The sequence below is a fragment of the Aulonocara sp. 'chitande type north' Nkhata Bay genome, linkage group LG11, assembly GCF_057382095.1.
Source record: "Aulonocara sp. 'chitande type north' Nkhata Bay isolate Kocher_YH1m ecotype deep benthic linkage group LG11, A_spYH_male_GT1.1, whole genome shotgun sequence".
NCBI lineage: Eukaryota > Metazoa > Chordata > Actinopteri > Cichliformes > Cichlidae > Aulonocara > Aulonocara sp. 'chitande type north' Nkhata Bay.
Window position 1 is genome coordinate 5,032,929 of NC_141354.1, and position 15,381 is coordinate 5,048,309.

The following is a 15,381-nucleotide window of genomic DNA, read 5'->3' on the forward strand; positions in this document are numbered from 1 at the left end:
CTGAGAAAATTCTCGGGTGGTGCAAGGAATACTTCGAGGACCTCCTTAATCCCACTGACACGTCTTCCGAGGAGGAAGCAGAGTCTGGGGATGAGGGGAATGACCCGCCAATTTCCGGGGGCGAGGTCACTGAGGCAGTTAAACAACTCTTTGGTGGCAGAGCCCCTGGTGTGGATGAGGTCCGCCCCGAGTTCCTGAAGGCTCTGGACATTGTAGGGCTGTCCTGGTTAACACGCCTCTACATTGTTGCGTGGAGATCAGGGGCAGTACCCTTTGACTGGCAGACCGGGGTGGTGGTCCCCATCTTTAAGAAGTGGGACCGGAGGGTGTGTTCCAACTACAGGGGGATCACACTCCTCAGCCTCCCTGGGAAAGTCTATGTCAGTTTGCTGGAAAGGAGAGTTCGTCCGCTAGTCGAATCTCATACAGGAGGAACAATGCGGTTTTTGTCCTGGTCGCGGAACACTGGACCAGCTCTTTATCCTCTCCAGGATACTTGAGGGTGCATGGGAGTTTGCCCAACCAGTCTACATGTGTTTTGTGGACTTGGAGAGGGCATTTGACCGTGTCCCTCGGGGGGTCCTGTGGGAGGTGCTGCAGGAGTATGGGGTGTCTGGCCCATTGCTACGGGCCATTCGATCCCTATACAACCGTTGCAAGAGCTTGGTTCGCATTGCCGGCAATAAGTCGGACTCGTTCCCGGTGGGTGATGGGCTCCACCAGGGCTGCCCTTTGCGGATGCTGCACCGGTCCGTCGTGGTGAAGAGAGAGCTGAGTGTAAAAGCGAAGCTCTCAATTTACCGGTCGATCTACGTCCCTACCCTCACCTATGGTCACGAGCTGTGGGTAGTGACTGAAAGAACGAGATTGTGAATACAAGTGGCGGAAATGAGCTTCCTCTGAAGGGTGGCTGGCCTCTCCCTTAGAGATAGGGTGAGAAGTTCAGCCATCCAGGAGGGGCTCAGAGTAGAGCAGCTGCTCCTCCAAATCGAATGGAGCCAGCTGAGGTGGTTCAGGCATCTGACAAGGATGCCGCCTGGGTGAGATGTTCCGGGCATGTCCCACCAGGAGGAGGCACCGGGGCAGACCCAGGACACACTGGAGCGATTATATCTCTCGGCTGGCCTGGGAATGCCTGGGTGTTCCCCCAGATAAGCTGGAGGAGGTGGCTGGGGAGAGGGAGGTCTGGGCTTCTCTGCTTAGGCTGCTGCCCACGCGACCCGGCTTCGGATAAAGCGGAAGAAGATGGATGGAGAAGACTATCATTTCTAGAACACTGTTTTATGCCATTAGTGACTTGATGCCTGAAAACCACTGGGAAAATCACAAGGTTATTTCCACTGTCCAATTCGTCAACCACAGTAAGAAATACGTGCATGAGATGCAGTATAATATGTAATAAATGTAATAAATGTTCATATTTCATGACTCTCAACTGAAGTATTTCTCCTACTTAAATGGATATACAACCAGGAGAATTGGGAGATATTATACAGAGTTTTTAATCATGGGAATCGTGAGTAAAACTTCAAGCTTACATAGAAGGAAGCATCATATCATCACACTGAAGGTTAGAGCGCTGACAAAACTGAAGAAGCAATCAACAGCAAAAATTAATGTACCTCTGTCTCAGTCTGATAGAAGTCTACAGCTGTGGCAACACATTTAATTACAAATTGTATTAACAAAGAAATCCCCTACTTTCATCATTCATTTCCTTCCTCACCATGACAACAGTTTCTGAGAAAGATCAATAAGTAACTGACCATGGGTCCACATCTGCATGTCAGTGAACAAAACTCTGGCAAAGTGCTTCATTATACATTCATGAACTTTGTCCAAACTCACAGTCATGAAGCCGTCCAGTAATCCGGAGTCAGGTTTCGGTGGAGCCTGCAGTCGCTCCATGGACCACTTCTCGATGATAGAAGCCACCTGGCTGTTCTCAGTGTTGAGTATCCTGAAACCCGTCATGTTTACACCACTGTACCGGTAAGGTTCCACGTTCAGTGCAAACAGATCCTGGAAAGAATAGATACAATGTTAACCTCTATGTATCATTTTATCCCCACTCATCCCTGCTATAAGCTGAAAGGCAAGGTGTACCCTGGACAGGTTCGTCAGTCTATTATAGGTTTAATTCAACAAACCCAACTCACTTGTCAACTTGTCCATCACTACTGCAAACAAGGAAGGGGTCAGAGGTGATCCTCACTGTAATCCCACCTCAACTTTGAACCCATATGCCACTCCTACCCCACACTCCACCTCAATACTGCTGTCCTTATACATGTCCTGCACCACCTAACAGACTTTTATGCTACGCCTGACTTCCACACAGAAAAATTTTAGAATACCATAGTTCCCCTCTTAGTACTATATACAAAGGCACTGATAATTTAGAATAAACACCCTTAAAGCAAATATTGCATTTGCAGTACGTTTTCTTTGCAGGGAATTCACAAAAAAAAAAAGTAAAGTAGAGAAAAAGAATAAGAGTGACAGCGTTTTGATCCCTGACAGCACTAACAGCCTTTCCAGGATGAGAGTGAGATGGAGCATTTCATTTACACTTTGATCTGAGTCAAATCTTTGACCTTGACTTGTACACACAGGCATTTGTGGATCTTGCATTTTGTTATGTAGATACTGAGAGGAAGTTTATTCTGAAATAACCAAAGGCAAGGTTAGGACACATATGATCTCTAATGTGACAGATTTTAACGAGCTGTCAAGAAGGACTGCTATTGTGAAGACAACAACAATTTAATTTCAGTTCAATTCAGTTTTATTTATACAGCGCCAACTCATAACAACAGTTGCCTCAAGGCGCTTTATATTGTAAGGCAGACCCTACAATAACCCAACAATCATATGACCCCCTATGAGCAGCACTTTGGCAACAGTGGGAAGGAAAAACTCTCTTTTAACAGGAAGAAACCTCTGGCAGAACCAGGCTCAGGGAGGGGCGGGGCCATCTGCTGTGATTGGTTGGGGCGAGAGCAATGGGTCATTTGAACTAATTCTGAAATTATTTCACCAGTTGGCAGCAGAAACAGAGTAATTATTGTGAAAGTTACGATGAAAAGAATATAATGATAAATTTAAAAATTACATTAACAAAATGTCATCTGTTGTTGTTATTTGTCATTTGTCAGCACTGCATGTTCACTAGCAGTTTGCCAAATACTAGTGTCATTGTGTACATGGCAAAAACTGTTTTATAGTATATTTACTTTGAATGAAAGCCATTTCATTTTTGAAAGTTAGCTTTTTCCCTATGTGTACCAAAAGCAGCGATATTGTTCCAAATGTCTGAAATGATTGAACTGAAGGTTTGAAATGCTTTGTATGTATTATTGTAGGGTCTACTTTACAATATAAAGTGCCTTGAGGGGACTGTCGTTGTGATCTGGCGCTGTATAAATAACATTAAAATTAAAAAATTAAAGTTGTTTGGCTCAAAGTATGTGAGCACATAGTTAAAGAAAAGCACCTGCCTCTTTCCTGATGCATGCCCAAATGAAGTTTGGATGCCTTGGATCACCAGATGAGAAATCATGTCATCATCTCAGTCTCATCTTTTATTAATCTGCCACATCATTTAATTAAATATCCGGACTGTGAAAGAAAATCATCGAATAAAGCACAGATGAATAGAATTACAACAGTGCATTTTATTTAATAATTTCTTCAGTTTTGATATCTCCAAACAAATGTGTCTGTGTAGGTTCTCCATCATCCAGCTCATGGTAATCTAAGGAGCTTGAAAAGAAAAGCGACTGGACTTCTTCAAGTTTCTTGAAGATGATTCATCTCTTATCTAAGAAGCTTCTTCAGTTCTAAAACCAAACGGTGGAGAGTCTCAGATAATTAAACCCTAGTGGGCGTTGTTCCTTAAGAGGCTTGTTGACACACTACTGATCCTGTGACTCATCACATGAGGCAAGGTGTGAGAAAGGGTGTGGGTCATTATAAGCAGAGGTTTCAACTGAAACCATTGTGAGACAATGCTTCACCCTAACACGTGACCTATGGAGATGACCTGACCCAAGATGTGAGTGGGCGTTAAGGCGTCTGGGAAGGATCTCAAAACTGGATTATAGATGGCAGACAGTTGGTGTCGTAAGCCACGCCCTCTGTTCAAAGATGGTCGCTCACAGTGGACACAGATGCTTCTTTCACTCCTCTTCAAACCATCTGTGTCATGGTCCTGGGTCATGTGACCCAGTGTGTTATGCTTAGCCTATTTTGATGTTTATTATTTGTTTAGGTTCTCTAAGGTAGTCCAGCCATTTGTATATATCACCCCTGCATTACGTCTCCCTTGCCCTTCGTGTGTTTATGTCTGTGTGTCTTGTACTGTCAAGTTCATGCTGTCAGTTATGTCACCTCCCCCTGTACTATGTCTCCCCGGTTCATGTCTCATGTTTCCTGTTTTACTTTGAAGGCCTGCATTCACTGTCAGTGTATTCAGTTTTACTCCTCCTGTCCTGTTGTTAAGTTCATGTGTGTCAGCTGCGTTCCCATGTGTGGTCACTTCCCCTGATCATCCCTCATGTGTATTTAGTCTCTGTGTTTCATACAGTCTGCGTCGCGTCGTCTGTGTTACCACCCCCTGTGTTCTGTATCTCCAGCCATAGCTTTGCCTTAGTTTATGTCCAGTTTAGGTTTCTGTTTAACTATTACTCTTATGCTGCCCTCACTCTGTTTTGTTCCTTTCATCAGCCAGAATAAAAGGCTCGCTTTTGTTTAACTCCACTCCTGCATCCTCGCTTGTGTTCGCTCCTGGGTCCACCACACACATTTCCGCACGGTCTGCCTCCGCAGACCGTGACAGTACGACGCGACCATGCCGGACCCAGCGACGCATGAGAGGGAGATCGTCCAGACGGTGGAGTCGCTCTGTGGTAAATGGCTGCAGTGCTCCGAAGAGGAGGAACGGGAGGAGTTAGCCCGCCAAGTGGGAGTATGCATGTCTGTGTTTCCCTGGCTATGGAAGGCACTACACCCGCTGATCACTGACCTTCTCGTCACCGCTCTCCAACTCCGTCCGCAGCCACGGCTGCCCAGTGTGCGGGCTGTGCCGCCAGAGCCCTGCTGTTGTCCCGTTTCCCCGCTGCTTCGCGAGCCGGAAGCAGTTGCGGTTGGAACGGTGAGGCTCGCCACCATCACACCTTCCGCTCGCGCCCCGTCGGCGTCCGCGTCTTCACCGCGGTCTGGCTGCACGGCGTGGCGCACGGAGACGACGGAGGCCATACACTTTGGCGAGGAAGAGCGGCAGCAGGTGTTACGGGCTTATCGGGAGGATGAGCTCCGGTGGAAGCCCTGGCTCATCCCGGAGGAGGACCTCTCACCTGCTGCACAGCCTACCAGCCGCTCGCCGTCTCCAATCCGCTTAGACTTCACTTCGCCTGCCTCATTTCTGGCAAGGATGTGGGCGGAAGACGGGGAGACCGCCGCTACGCCACCCTCTGCATTGGTGCCATCAGCGCCCATCGTGCCAGCTACCAGAAGGGGGCGGCGCCGGCGCCGCCGTTGCACCGCATTAACTCCAGTGAGTGACTGCGTTTTCGTGCCTCAAGTCCCTTCTATGAAGCAGAGTGAGACAAGCATTGGGCATTGGGCTCCAGAGCTGAAAGACCTGTGTGTGACTGCTTTGAAGGAGCACACAACGAAACCATAGACCATATTCCTGACTCTGTAGGATCCAGGATTTTTTCTAGCGTTGCTCTCACCGTCGCGCCACACGAAGCCCAGGTTCACGAGACAGCGAAAGGGGACCACACGTCTGCCGTACAGGCTGCTTCTCAGCCTGCTAGGAATGGCGTGAGCTTTCTCTCCGCCTCAGACTGCCTTCTGCTTCAGCCGTCTCTTCCAGCTGGAGGGCCCGAGGAGCCCGTTCAGCCTCATGCCTCGTCAGCTGGAGGGCCCGAGGAGCCCGTTCAGCTTCCTTCCACGTCAGCTGTACAGGCTGCTTCTCAGCCTGCTAGGAATGGCGTGAGCTTTCTCTCCGCCTCAGACTGCCTTCTGCTTCAGCCGTCTCTTCCAGCTGGAGGGCCCGAGGAGCCCGTTCAGCCTCATGCCTCGTCAGCTGGAGGGCCCGAGGAGCCCGTTCAGCTTCCTTCCACGTCAGCTGTACAGGCTGCTTCTCAGCCTGCTAGGAATGGCGTGAGCTTTCTCTCCGCCTCAGACTGCCTTCTGCTTCAGCCGTCTCTTCCAGCCGGAGGGCCCGAGGAGCCTGTACAGCCTCAAGCCATGTCAGCCGGAGGGCCCGAGGAGCCCGCCCGGCCTCACGCCACGTCGGCTGGAGGGCCCGAGGAGCCCGCCCGGCCTCACGCCACGTCGGCTGGAGGGCCCGAGGAGCCCGCCCGGCCTCACGCCACGTCAGCTGGAGGGCCCGAGGAGCCCATCCAGCAACCTTCCTTGTCAGCTGGGGGTTCAGGAGAACCGCACCAGCCTCATGCCTCGTCAGCTGGAGGGCCCGAGGAGCCCGTCCAGCAACCTTCCTTGTCAGCTGGGGGTTCAGGAGAACCGCACCAGCCTCATGCCTCGTCAGCTGGAGGGCCCGAGGAGCCCGTCCAGCAACCTTCCTTGTCAGCTGGGGGTTCAGGAGAACCACACCAGCCTCATGCCTCGTCAGCCGGAGGGCCCGAGGAGCCCGTCCAGCCTCATGCCACGTCAGCTGGAGGGCCCGAGGAGCCCGTCCAGCACCATGCCACGTCTGCTGGGGGGCCCAAGCCGCCCGTCCAGCACTATGCCACGTCTGCTGGGGGGCCCGAGCCGCCCATCCAGCCATCTTCTGCTTCTGCTACGCCTGGTCCGGCCTCTGCTTCTGCCTGTGCTTCACCTGGTCCAGCTTCATCAGAGTCTTCATCCTCGCCTAGTCCAGCTTCTGCCTGTGCTTCGCCTGCTCCGGCCCCGCCATCGCCTGGTCCGGCTTCTGCTTCGCCTGGTCCAGCTTCGGCTTCTGCTCCTGCTTCGCCGTCGCCTGGTCCAACCTCTGCGTCAGCGCCTGCTTCGCCGTCGCCTGGTCCAGCCTCTGCGTCAGCGCCTGCTTCGCCGTCGCCTGGTCCAACCTCTGCGTCAGCGCCTGCTTCGCCGTCGCCTGGTCCAGCCTCTGCCTCAGCTCCTGCTTCGCCGTCGCCTGGTCCGGCTCCGTCGCCTGTGGCTGGCACGCCACCGCCTGGTCCGGCTCCGTCGCCTGTGGCTGGCACGCCACCGCCTGGTCCGGCTCCGTCGCCTGTGGCTGGCACGCCACCGCCTGGTCCTGCCTCGTCTGGTCCTGTGCCCACCGGGCCTCGGCCAGTGCGCCTGACACTGGAGAGCCACCGCTGCCTTCCGCGCAGTCGGCCCCCTGAGCTGCTTCGCCGTCCCCTTCGCCGCCGCCGTTGCCTTCCGCACGGCTGGCCTCCTGACCGGCTCTGTCACCTGTGGCGCCCGCCTGGTCGGCCCCCCGACCGTGTGACCCTTGAATTCTTGTGCCCATGGGCTCCGGGTCGGCCTCCTGAACTGCACCGCCACTGCCTCCCGCATGGACAGCCTCCTGATGGGAGATGGCGTGGCCTGTTGGGTTGCCGCCCTCCGGGCCGACCCCCTGAGCTATGTTTGGACTGTTGTCACGTGCTCCAGTGTTTTTTGTTGGCTGTTTTTTCTTTCTTGTTCTGGTCCCTCCGTCCTGGTCCCCCGCCGCCCGCCCGGGCTCGGTGGTCTGTTTCTTTTGGTTTAGGGCTGTCTGGAGCCAGCCCTTGGTGGGGGGGTGGTGTCATGGTCCTGGGTCATGTGACCCAGTGTGTTATGCTTAGCCTATTTTGATGTTTATCATTTGTTTAGGTTCTCTAAGGTAGTCCAGCCATTTGTATATATCACCCCTGCATTACATCTCCCTTGCCCTTCGTGTGTTTATGTCTGTGTGTCTTGTACTGTCAAGTTCATGCTGTCAGTTATGTCACCTCCCCCTGTACTACGTCTCCCCGGTTCATGTCTCATGTTTCCTGTTTTACTTTGAAGGCCTGCATTCACTGTCAGTGTATTCAGTTTTACTCCTCCTGTCCTGTTGTTAAGTTCATGTGTGTCAGCTGCGTTCCCATGTGTGGTCACTTCCCCTGATCATCCCTCATGTGTATTTAGTCTCTGTGTTTCATACAGTCTGCGTCGCGTCGTCTGTGTTACCACCCCCTGTGTTCCGTATCTCCAGCCATAGCTTTGCCTTAGTTTATGTCCAGTTTAGGTTTCTGTTTAACTATTACTCTTATGCTGCCCTCACTCTGTTTTGTTCCTTTCATCAGCCAGAATAAAAGGCTCGCTTTTGTTTAACTCCACTCCTGCATCCTCCTGGGTCCACCACACACATTTCCGCACGGTCTGCCTCCGCAGACCGTGACAATCTGTCCTCTCTGTCCAAAATGTGAACACTGACATCCTCAAAGAGTGACCTTTGACCTTTAGGTGCAGATGGACTGCTGAGTCTTGTAGTCACAAGACTACACAAGACTGGAAGACTCAGTCAGAAGGCGACATACTTTGTATGTTACATACATACCATAGCTCAGGGTGGAATTAGTAGCACTTTTTACACAGTAAGACTAAACTATTAATCAAGAAAAAGATGAAAAAGAAGAACAATGAACAAACAATAACAAAAAGAGGAAGCAGAAAAAAGGAGGAAAAATATGATGGAATGAAGAAACATTTGGAAGATGATTCATATTAAAAGATATCATCAGCTGATAAAGGAAGGATAAACCAAGAGAAAATAAGATGTTACAAAGTAGTGTGATATTATTTTCTTTGGCTCTGGAAAATGAATCACCCACTGAAAGAAAAATAAATGAAATGAAGATTGAGAAGCTGCACCATCTAATGTTTTGACCATGCAACAAATCTTTATGGCGATATGGAACTGTGAGTTCGATCTGATGAAGAAATGACTGTGCAGGACAGTCTCTGACTCTACTTACCAGTGTGGTAAATATATAGTGATAGTACTCTGTCATCATCCCCATGGCAAGAGCCTAAGAAAGACAGTGACAGAAGGGGGCACATTGGGAGAGATTTATAAATAAATCAGGAAGCAGATAAAATGTTTTGTCATATTCTGCACGCGCACACACACACACACACACACACACACACACACACACACACACACACACACACACACACTGTTTTGTAAGGCTACATCGCTGTGTTACCATGTAATGTGAGAAGGCATATATTGTGCTACACTGCTTTAGCCCAGCAAAAACACAACCATGCGAGGCAGGACACAGCGCCCAGGGTGATCATACATTTAGAATACTGCTAAAGTACAATATGCATAATTCTGTGGAACATCTGGAACATTAGCATCACCAAACTAACATTCACAAGTAGTATTAAGCACTGCAGAGTGGAGCTATTGTAAAAGAGCTGCTTTTGTTTATTTTTATTTCAAAAAATCAAAAACATATTTTTCCAGTGTTAAACTGTTTTCAGTGCGTGAAAGTGTAAACATGGTATGTAAAACGATTTAACATTTCTCAATAACAAAGCAGTCTGCAGAGTACTAATCCCTGAATATGCAAAGGTTTGTGTTACTGCATTATGTCATCACAAAGACGGATATGTTCCTGTAACAATAAATACATCTTCTAAAAGCAAAACCAAATGTGCTCATTGTGCTTGTAGCACACAAGACTCTGAGTCTGAATGTGGCACATTTTCATGTAACACTTTTCTTCTAGTGAAAAAATAATCTGACTTCTTACTGTCATACTCTTGAGGAAAAAAAGTTCAAAGTTGTTCTGCGAGATTGTTTTATGATCTATTAGATGAATAATTACTATAACGCCTTGCCTCAGTTGTTCTCTTCTGCTCCCAGCATCAACAGTGAGCAACAGCCCTAGCTAATAGTAGCCTAGAAATAGAGTCAGCTAATCACTGATGTTAACAAACAGCAGACATTAAAGTAGCATATAAGGATCAGCCCATGTACCAAACTCTATATAAGGACACCAAAGCGCTGATGTGGCTTCAAATTTTTTTTTACCAGTGAGAATCTGACTGTGTAAGCAAGCAAAAACCAGCCAGCTGCTAAACTGGACATCAAGCCCTTTGTCTGCGTTAGCATCACCAAAGAAAAAGCTGCACTGGACTAATAAAGGCTCTCTAGCCAAACAGATATTTGGGGGTCAGCTCAGCACAGCATTTAATCTACATTTGTATGTACAGTCATGGCCAAATGTTTGGAGAACGACACAAATTTTGGTTTTCACAAGTTTGTTTTTATGATAACAATTTGCAGAAGGTTGAGAAGAGTGATCAGATGAAATGCAAAGTCCTTGATGCTTAATCCGAACAAACCCATCACCACTGCACTTCATCGCTGCCATAGAAAGACCTGCTGAGATCTTTACAATAATCTTCTCATTAACTCAGTGAGAATGTTGATGAGCACAAGGTTGGAGATCATGATGTCATGCTGACTGGATGTGTTAAAAGGAAGGTGATGCTTGAAATCATTGTTCTTCGTGTTAACCATGGTTAGCTGCAAAGAAACACGTGTAGCCATCATTGCGTTGCATAAAAACGGCTTCACAGGCAAGGATGTTATTGCTACTGAGATTGCGCCTAAATCAACCATTTATTGGATCATCAAGAACTTCAAGGAAAGAGGTTCAGTTGTTGTGAAAACGGCTTCAGGGCACAAAAGAAACTCCAGCAAGCACCAGGGCCGTCTCCTAAAGATGATTCAGCTGCAGGATCGGAGTGCCGCCATTGCAGAGCTTGCTAGGAATGGCAGCAGGTGTGAGTGCATCTGCACGTACAGTGAGGTGAAGACTTTTGGAAGGTGGCCTGCTGAGGTAAAGTCATTTTCTCTGATGAAGCCCCTTTCCAATTGTTTGGTGGCTGTAGCTCAGGTGGCAGAGCAGGTCAGCCACTAATCAGAAGGTCGGTGGTTCGATCCCAGGCTGCCTCCTGGCTGCATGCCAAATATCCTTGGGCAAGATACTAACCCCATGTTTGCCTACTGTTGGTGGTCAGAGCGCCCGGTGGCGCCGGTGTCCGGCAGCCTCGCCTCTGTCAGTGTGCCTCAGGGCAGCTGTGGCTACAATGTAGCTGCCATCACCAGTGTGTGAATGGGTGGATGACTGAATGTAGTGTAAAGTGCTTTGGGGTCCTTAAGGACTAGAAAAGCGCTGTACAAATGCAGGCCATTTACCATTTGTTTGGGGCATCTAGAAAAAAGATTGTCTGGAGAAGAAAAGGTGAGTGCTACCGTCGGTCCTGTCTCACCCAACAGTAAGGCATCCTAAGACCATTCATCTGTGGGGCTGCCTCTCATCCAAGGGAGTGGGCTCACTCACAATTTTGACAAAAAACACAGCCATGAATAAAACATCCTGCCACAGGAACTTCTTCCAACCATCCAAGAACAGTCTGGTGAGGAACGATGCCTTTTCCAGCCTGATGGAGCACCGCCCCATAAGGCCACAGTGATGACTTAGAGGCTCGGAGAACAAAACACTGAAATTTTGGGTCCATGGCCAGAAAACTCTCCACACCTTAATCCAATTGACAAATTGTGGTGAACCCCAAAGAGGTAAACAAACATGACATACAAAAACCCACTAATTTTCACAAACACCAAGCATTATTACAAAAGAATGGGTCACCATCAGTCAGGCCCAGAAGTTGATTGACAGCATGCCAGGGCGAATTGCAGAGGTCATGAAAAAGAAGGGCCAACACTGGTCAAATATCGACTCTTTCAAAAATGTGATGTAAATGACAATAAAAGCATTTGAAACGTATGAAGTGCTTGTAATTAATAATTATAATACATCACAGAAACAACTCAACCAAAGATCTGAAAACACTGAAGCAGCAAACTTTGTGAAAACTAATATTTGTGTCACTCTCAGAACTTTTGGCCATGACTGTATGTATTTATTTACTTACATGATATGTTAGCTGAACATTTCAAGGGTCAAGTTGCTTTATTAGCTAATTTTATCAGCTATTCATTACCAGGTTCAGGCTAGAAAACACTACATCTAACTGAAAATGCCTTTCGTTTTGCTCACTGAATGCATAAAGCCAAATGTTGATACATTTTTCCATTAGTAAGTTGTGTTTTGAAAAGAAGTAATATATTTGTAATTGCTAGTTGCATTCAAAGGCTTAGACAAAGACAAAGAGCATAAAACCTGGATATCTGAAATAGAGCTTCTACTAATTCATGGTGAAAAGAGTTAGTATGAGAACAACCCTTGAAGAAATGCAAGCATGTCCAACTGATCATGCATAGACCCATAACATGTTGGACAGATGTTATATCCCATCTGGCCAAGCACCCCTGAAAGTGTGAGAAGGCGTGGTAATGTGCAGAACACAACTCCCACAAAGAGAGGACAAGACGCTTAATGTTCTTTAAATAATGTCACGGCTTTGTAGACAAAGCAGGAAGACATATTTGTATGTGAGCTGCAGACTTCCACATTATGATCTTGTTAATAGTTTTACATCTTCACTGCATACAAAAGAATTACTCATGACAGATATATCATTACATCTATGTCTGTACAGGCTGTGAGTCATGGTAGTGTAAGGAGCGTGGAATGAAAGTGACTGGACTGTTTCAGTTTCTTGAAGCTGTCGTCAAAGAAGCTTCTTCAGTTCTAAAACCAAATGGTGAGAGTCCCAGGTATTTAAATCCTATGGGGATTGTCCCTTAACCTCCTAAGACCTGAACTCTTCCACAGCAGCATTTTTAATTTCTCTTTGATATTTGGGCTGATTGGGACCCGATGAATGTAAAAACAAAGAATTACCAGATTTTTCTTTTTACCTTATTTTTGTTTTTAAGAAAATTAAGAGCCACATATGAGGATATTTGTTTAAAATGTTGACAGAACAGTAGCAGTATAATGTCCTCGTACGTGGATATCAGTCCCATGTAGAACATAATTGAGTATTTTGAGTATCGGCAGCACGGTGGCACGGTGGTTAGCACTGTTGCCGCACAGCAAGAAGGTCCTGAGTTCAATTCCACCAACAAAGGAGTGGCTCTGTAAGAAGCATTTGAAAGTCCTGGAGTGGCCTAGCCAGTCTCCAGACCTCAACCCCATAGAAAATCTGTGGCGGGAGTTGAAAGTCCGTGTTGCTCGGCGACAGCCCCAAAACATCACTGCTCTCCAGAAGATCTGCATGGAGGAATGGGCCAAAATACCAGCTACTGTGTGTGCAAACCTGGTAAAGACCTATAGTAAACGTTTGACCTCTGTTATTGCCAACAAAGGTTAAGTTACAAAGTATTGAGTTGTATTTTTGTTATTGACCAAATACTTATTTTCCACCCTGATTTACCAATAAATTCTTTACAAATCCTACCATGTGGATTCATGGATTTTTTTTTCACATTCTGTCTCTCACAGTTGAAGTGTACCTCTGGTGCAAATTACTGACCTCTGTCATCATTTTAGGTGGGGGAACTTGCACAATCGGTGGCTGACTAAATACTTTTTTGCCCCACTGTAATTGGTTAATCCAAATTGCCCATAGGTGTGAATGTGCGAGTGAATGTGAATGGTTGTCTGTCTCTGTGTGTTGGCCCTGCGACAGACTGGCGACCTGTCCAGGGTGTACCCCGCCTCTCGCCCTATGACAGCTGGGATAGGCTCCAGCGCCCCCCGCGACCCTGAACAGGATAAGCGGATGCGAATGGATGGATGGATGGATGGATGGTGATGTCCACATATGTGGACGCCAGGTCCTAGGAGGTTAAGAGGGTCGTTGACCCACTTTTGAGAATTTGTCTCATCACATAAGCCAAGTTGTGATAAAGGTGTGGGTCATTCTCAGCAGAGGTCTGAGGTGAAACCACTGTGAGCCCTTACCTCATCCCATCATGTGACCTATTGAGATCATCTTGTGCAAAATGTGAGTGAGCATTAAGGGCCTAGAAAGGGATCTCAAAACCTAATTGTTGTTCCATTTGTCATTCTTTTTTCCCCCAAGTTGGTGTCAGACCTTCTTTTCTCTCCATATTCACTGATTTGATGAAGGCGCAGTTGGGATAACCACATGTTGTAAGGGCTTTCTTTGCAGCGTCTGCCTGGTGTTGTAGCATCCTGATTACTCCTAAATTATCTGTCCATGAAGCCAGATAACACACACCAATGAGTTAAACTGCAGGAATGTCTTAAAGACATAAAGACCTGGATGGCCGCTAACTTTCTGCTTCTTAATTCAGATCAAACTGAGGTTATTGTACTCGGCCCTGAAAATCTTAGAAATATGGTATCTAACCAGATTCTTACTCTGGATGGCATTACCTTGGCCTCCAGTAACGCTGTGAGGAACCTTGGAGTCATTTTTGACCAGGACATGTCCTTCAACACACATATTAAACAAATATGTAAGACTGCTTTCTTCCTTTTGTGCAACATCTCTAAAGTTAGAAATATCCTGTCTCAGAGTGACGCTGAAAAGCTAGTTCATGCATTTATTACTTCCAGGCTGGACGACTGTAATTCATTATTATCAGGAAGTCCTAAAAACTCACTGAAAAGCCTTCAGTTAATCCAAAATGCTGCTGCATATTTTGTTCATACTTCATTGGCTTCCCTGATAAATCTAGATTCAAAATTTACATTTTTATAATCACCTATGAGGTCTTGAATAATCAGTCCCCACCTTTTCTTAAAGACCTCATAGTACTGGATCACCACCACAGAGCACTTTCAGACTGTTGTGCTTCCTTGGGCTTTTAAAAGTAGAATGGGACCAAGAGTGAAAACAGATATAAGATCCCTTGAAAAATTATATAATGAAACTTGTATGTTTTGGATACTTCCTAAATCAATATATGAAAGTGATGAGAAACGAGTAAATCATATAAGCCTTATATGATTCACTATATGAAGCAAGCTAAGGCTGATGCAAGTCTTTTCCTATTTCTTTTCCACATGGGTTCAGCCTCCAATCCGCTTCTGTGGAACCAGAACATTTTAGGTCTGCTTTGAACATTGGGTTTAAAACTTCCCACAACGGACTGAGTGTTTCTTCTTCACTCAGATTTTTTCACTCACTCAAATTATTTGTTTTCTTTGTATTATCATAGAGTCTTTACCTTACAGTATCAAGCACCTTGAGGCAACTATTGTTGTGATCTGGCACTAAATAAATAATAATTTATTTAATATAAAATATTATATTATTTAGTTTTTTAAATATAACAAAATCTGGTCAGCGGGGAAAATTTGGTTTGCATCAACTCCATTTTCTATTTTATGCTGAAGTTAACATGAAAATGAGACTTCTGTCATGCTTATACTCAGTATGACTCAGTCTCCCCTTGCCTGCTGTAACAGCCATACATTCTACTGGGAAACAAAA

The 15,381-nt window shown here is 46.8% G+C and overlaps 1 protein-coding gene across 3 annotated transcripts in view; it reads right to left on the minus strand.

Moving 5' to 3' along the window:
• grik2 (glutamate receptor, ionotropic, kainate 2) overlaps positions 1 to 15,381 on the minus strand; it is a 346,386-nt gene that overhangs the window by 220,466 nt on the left and 110,539 nt on the right. For all 3 annotated transcript variants that reach the window (XM_086310278.1, XM_086310275.1, XM_086310277.1), the window contains exons 6-7: positions 8,961 to 9,014; positions 1,849 to 2,022 (exon numbers count right to left, since the gene is read on the minus strand). In XM_086310278.1, the coding sequence (XP_086166404.1) occupies positions 1,849 to 2,022; positions 8,961 to 9,014 (228 nt within the window). The remainder of the gene's footprint in view (positions 1 to 1,848; positions 2,023 to 8,960; positions 9,015 to 15,381) is intronic.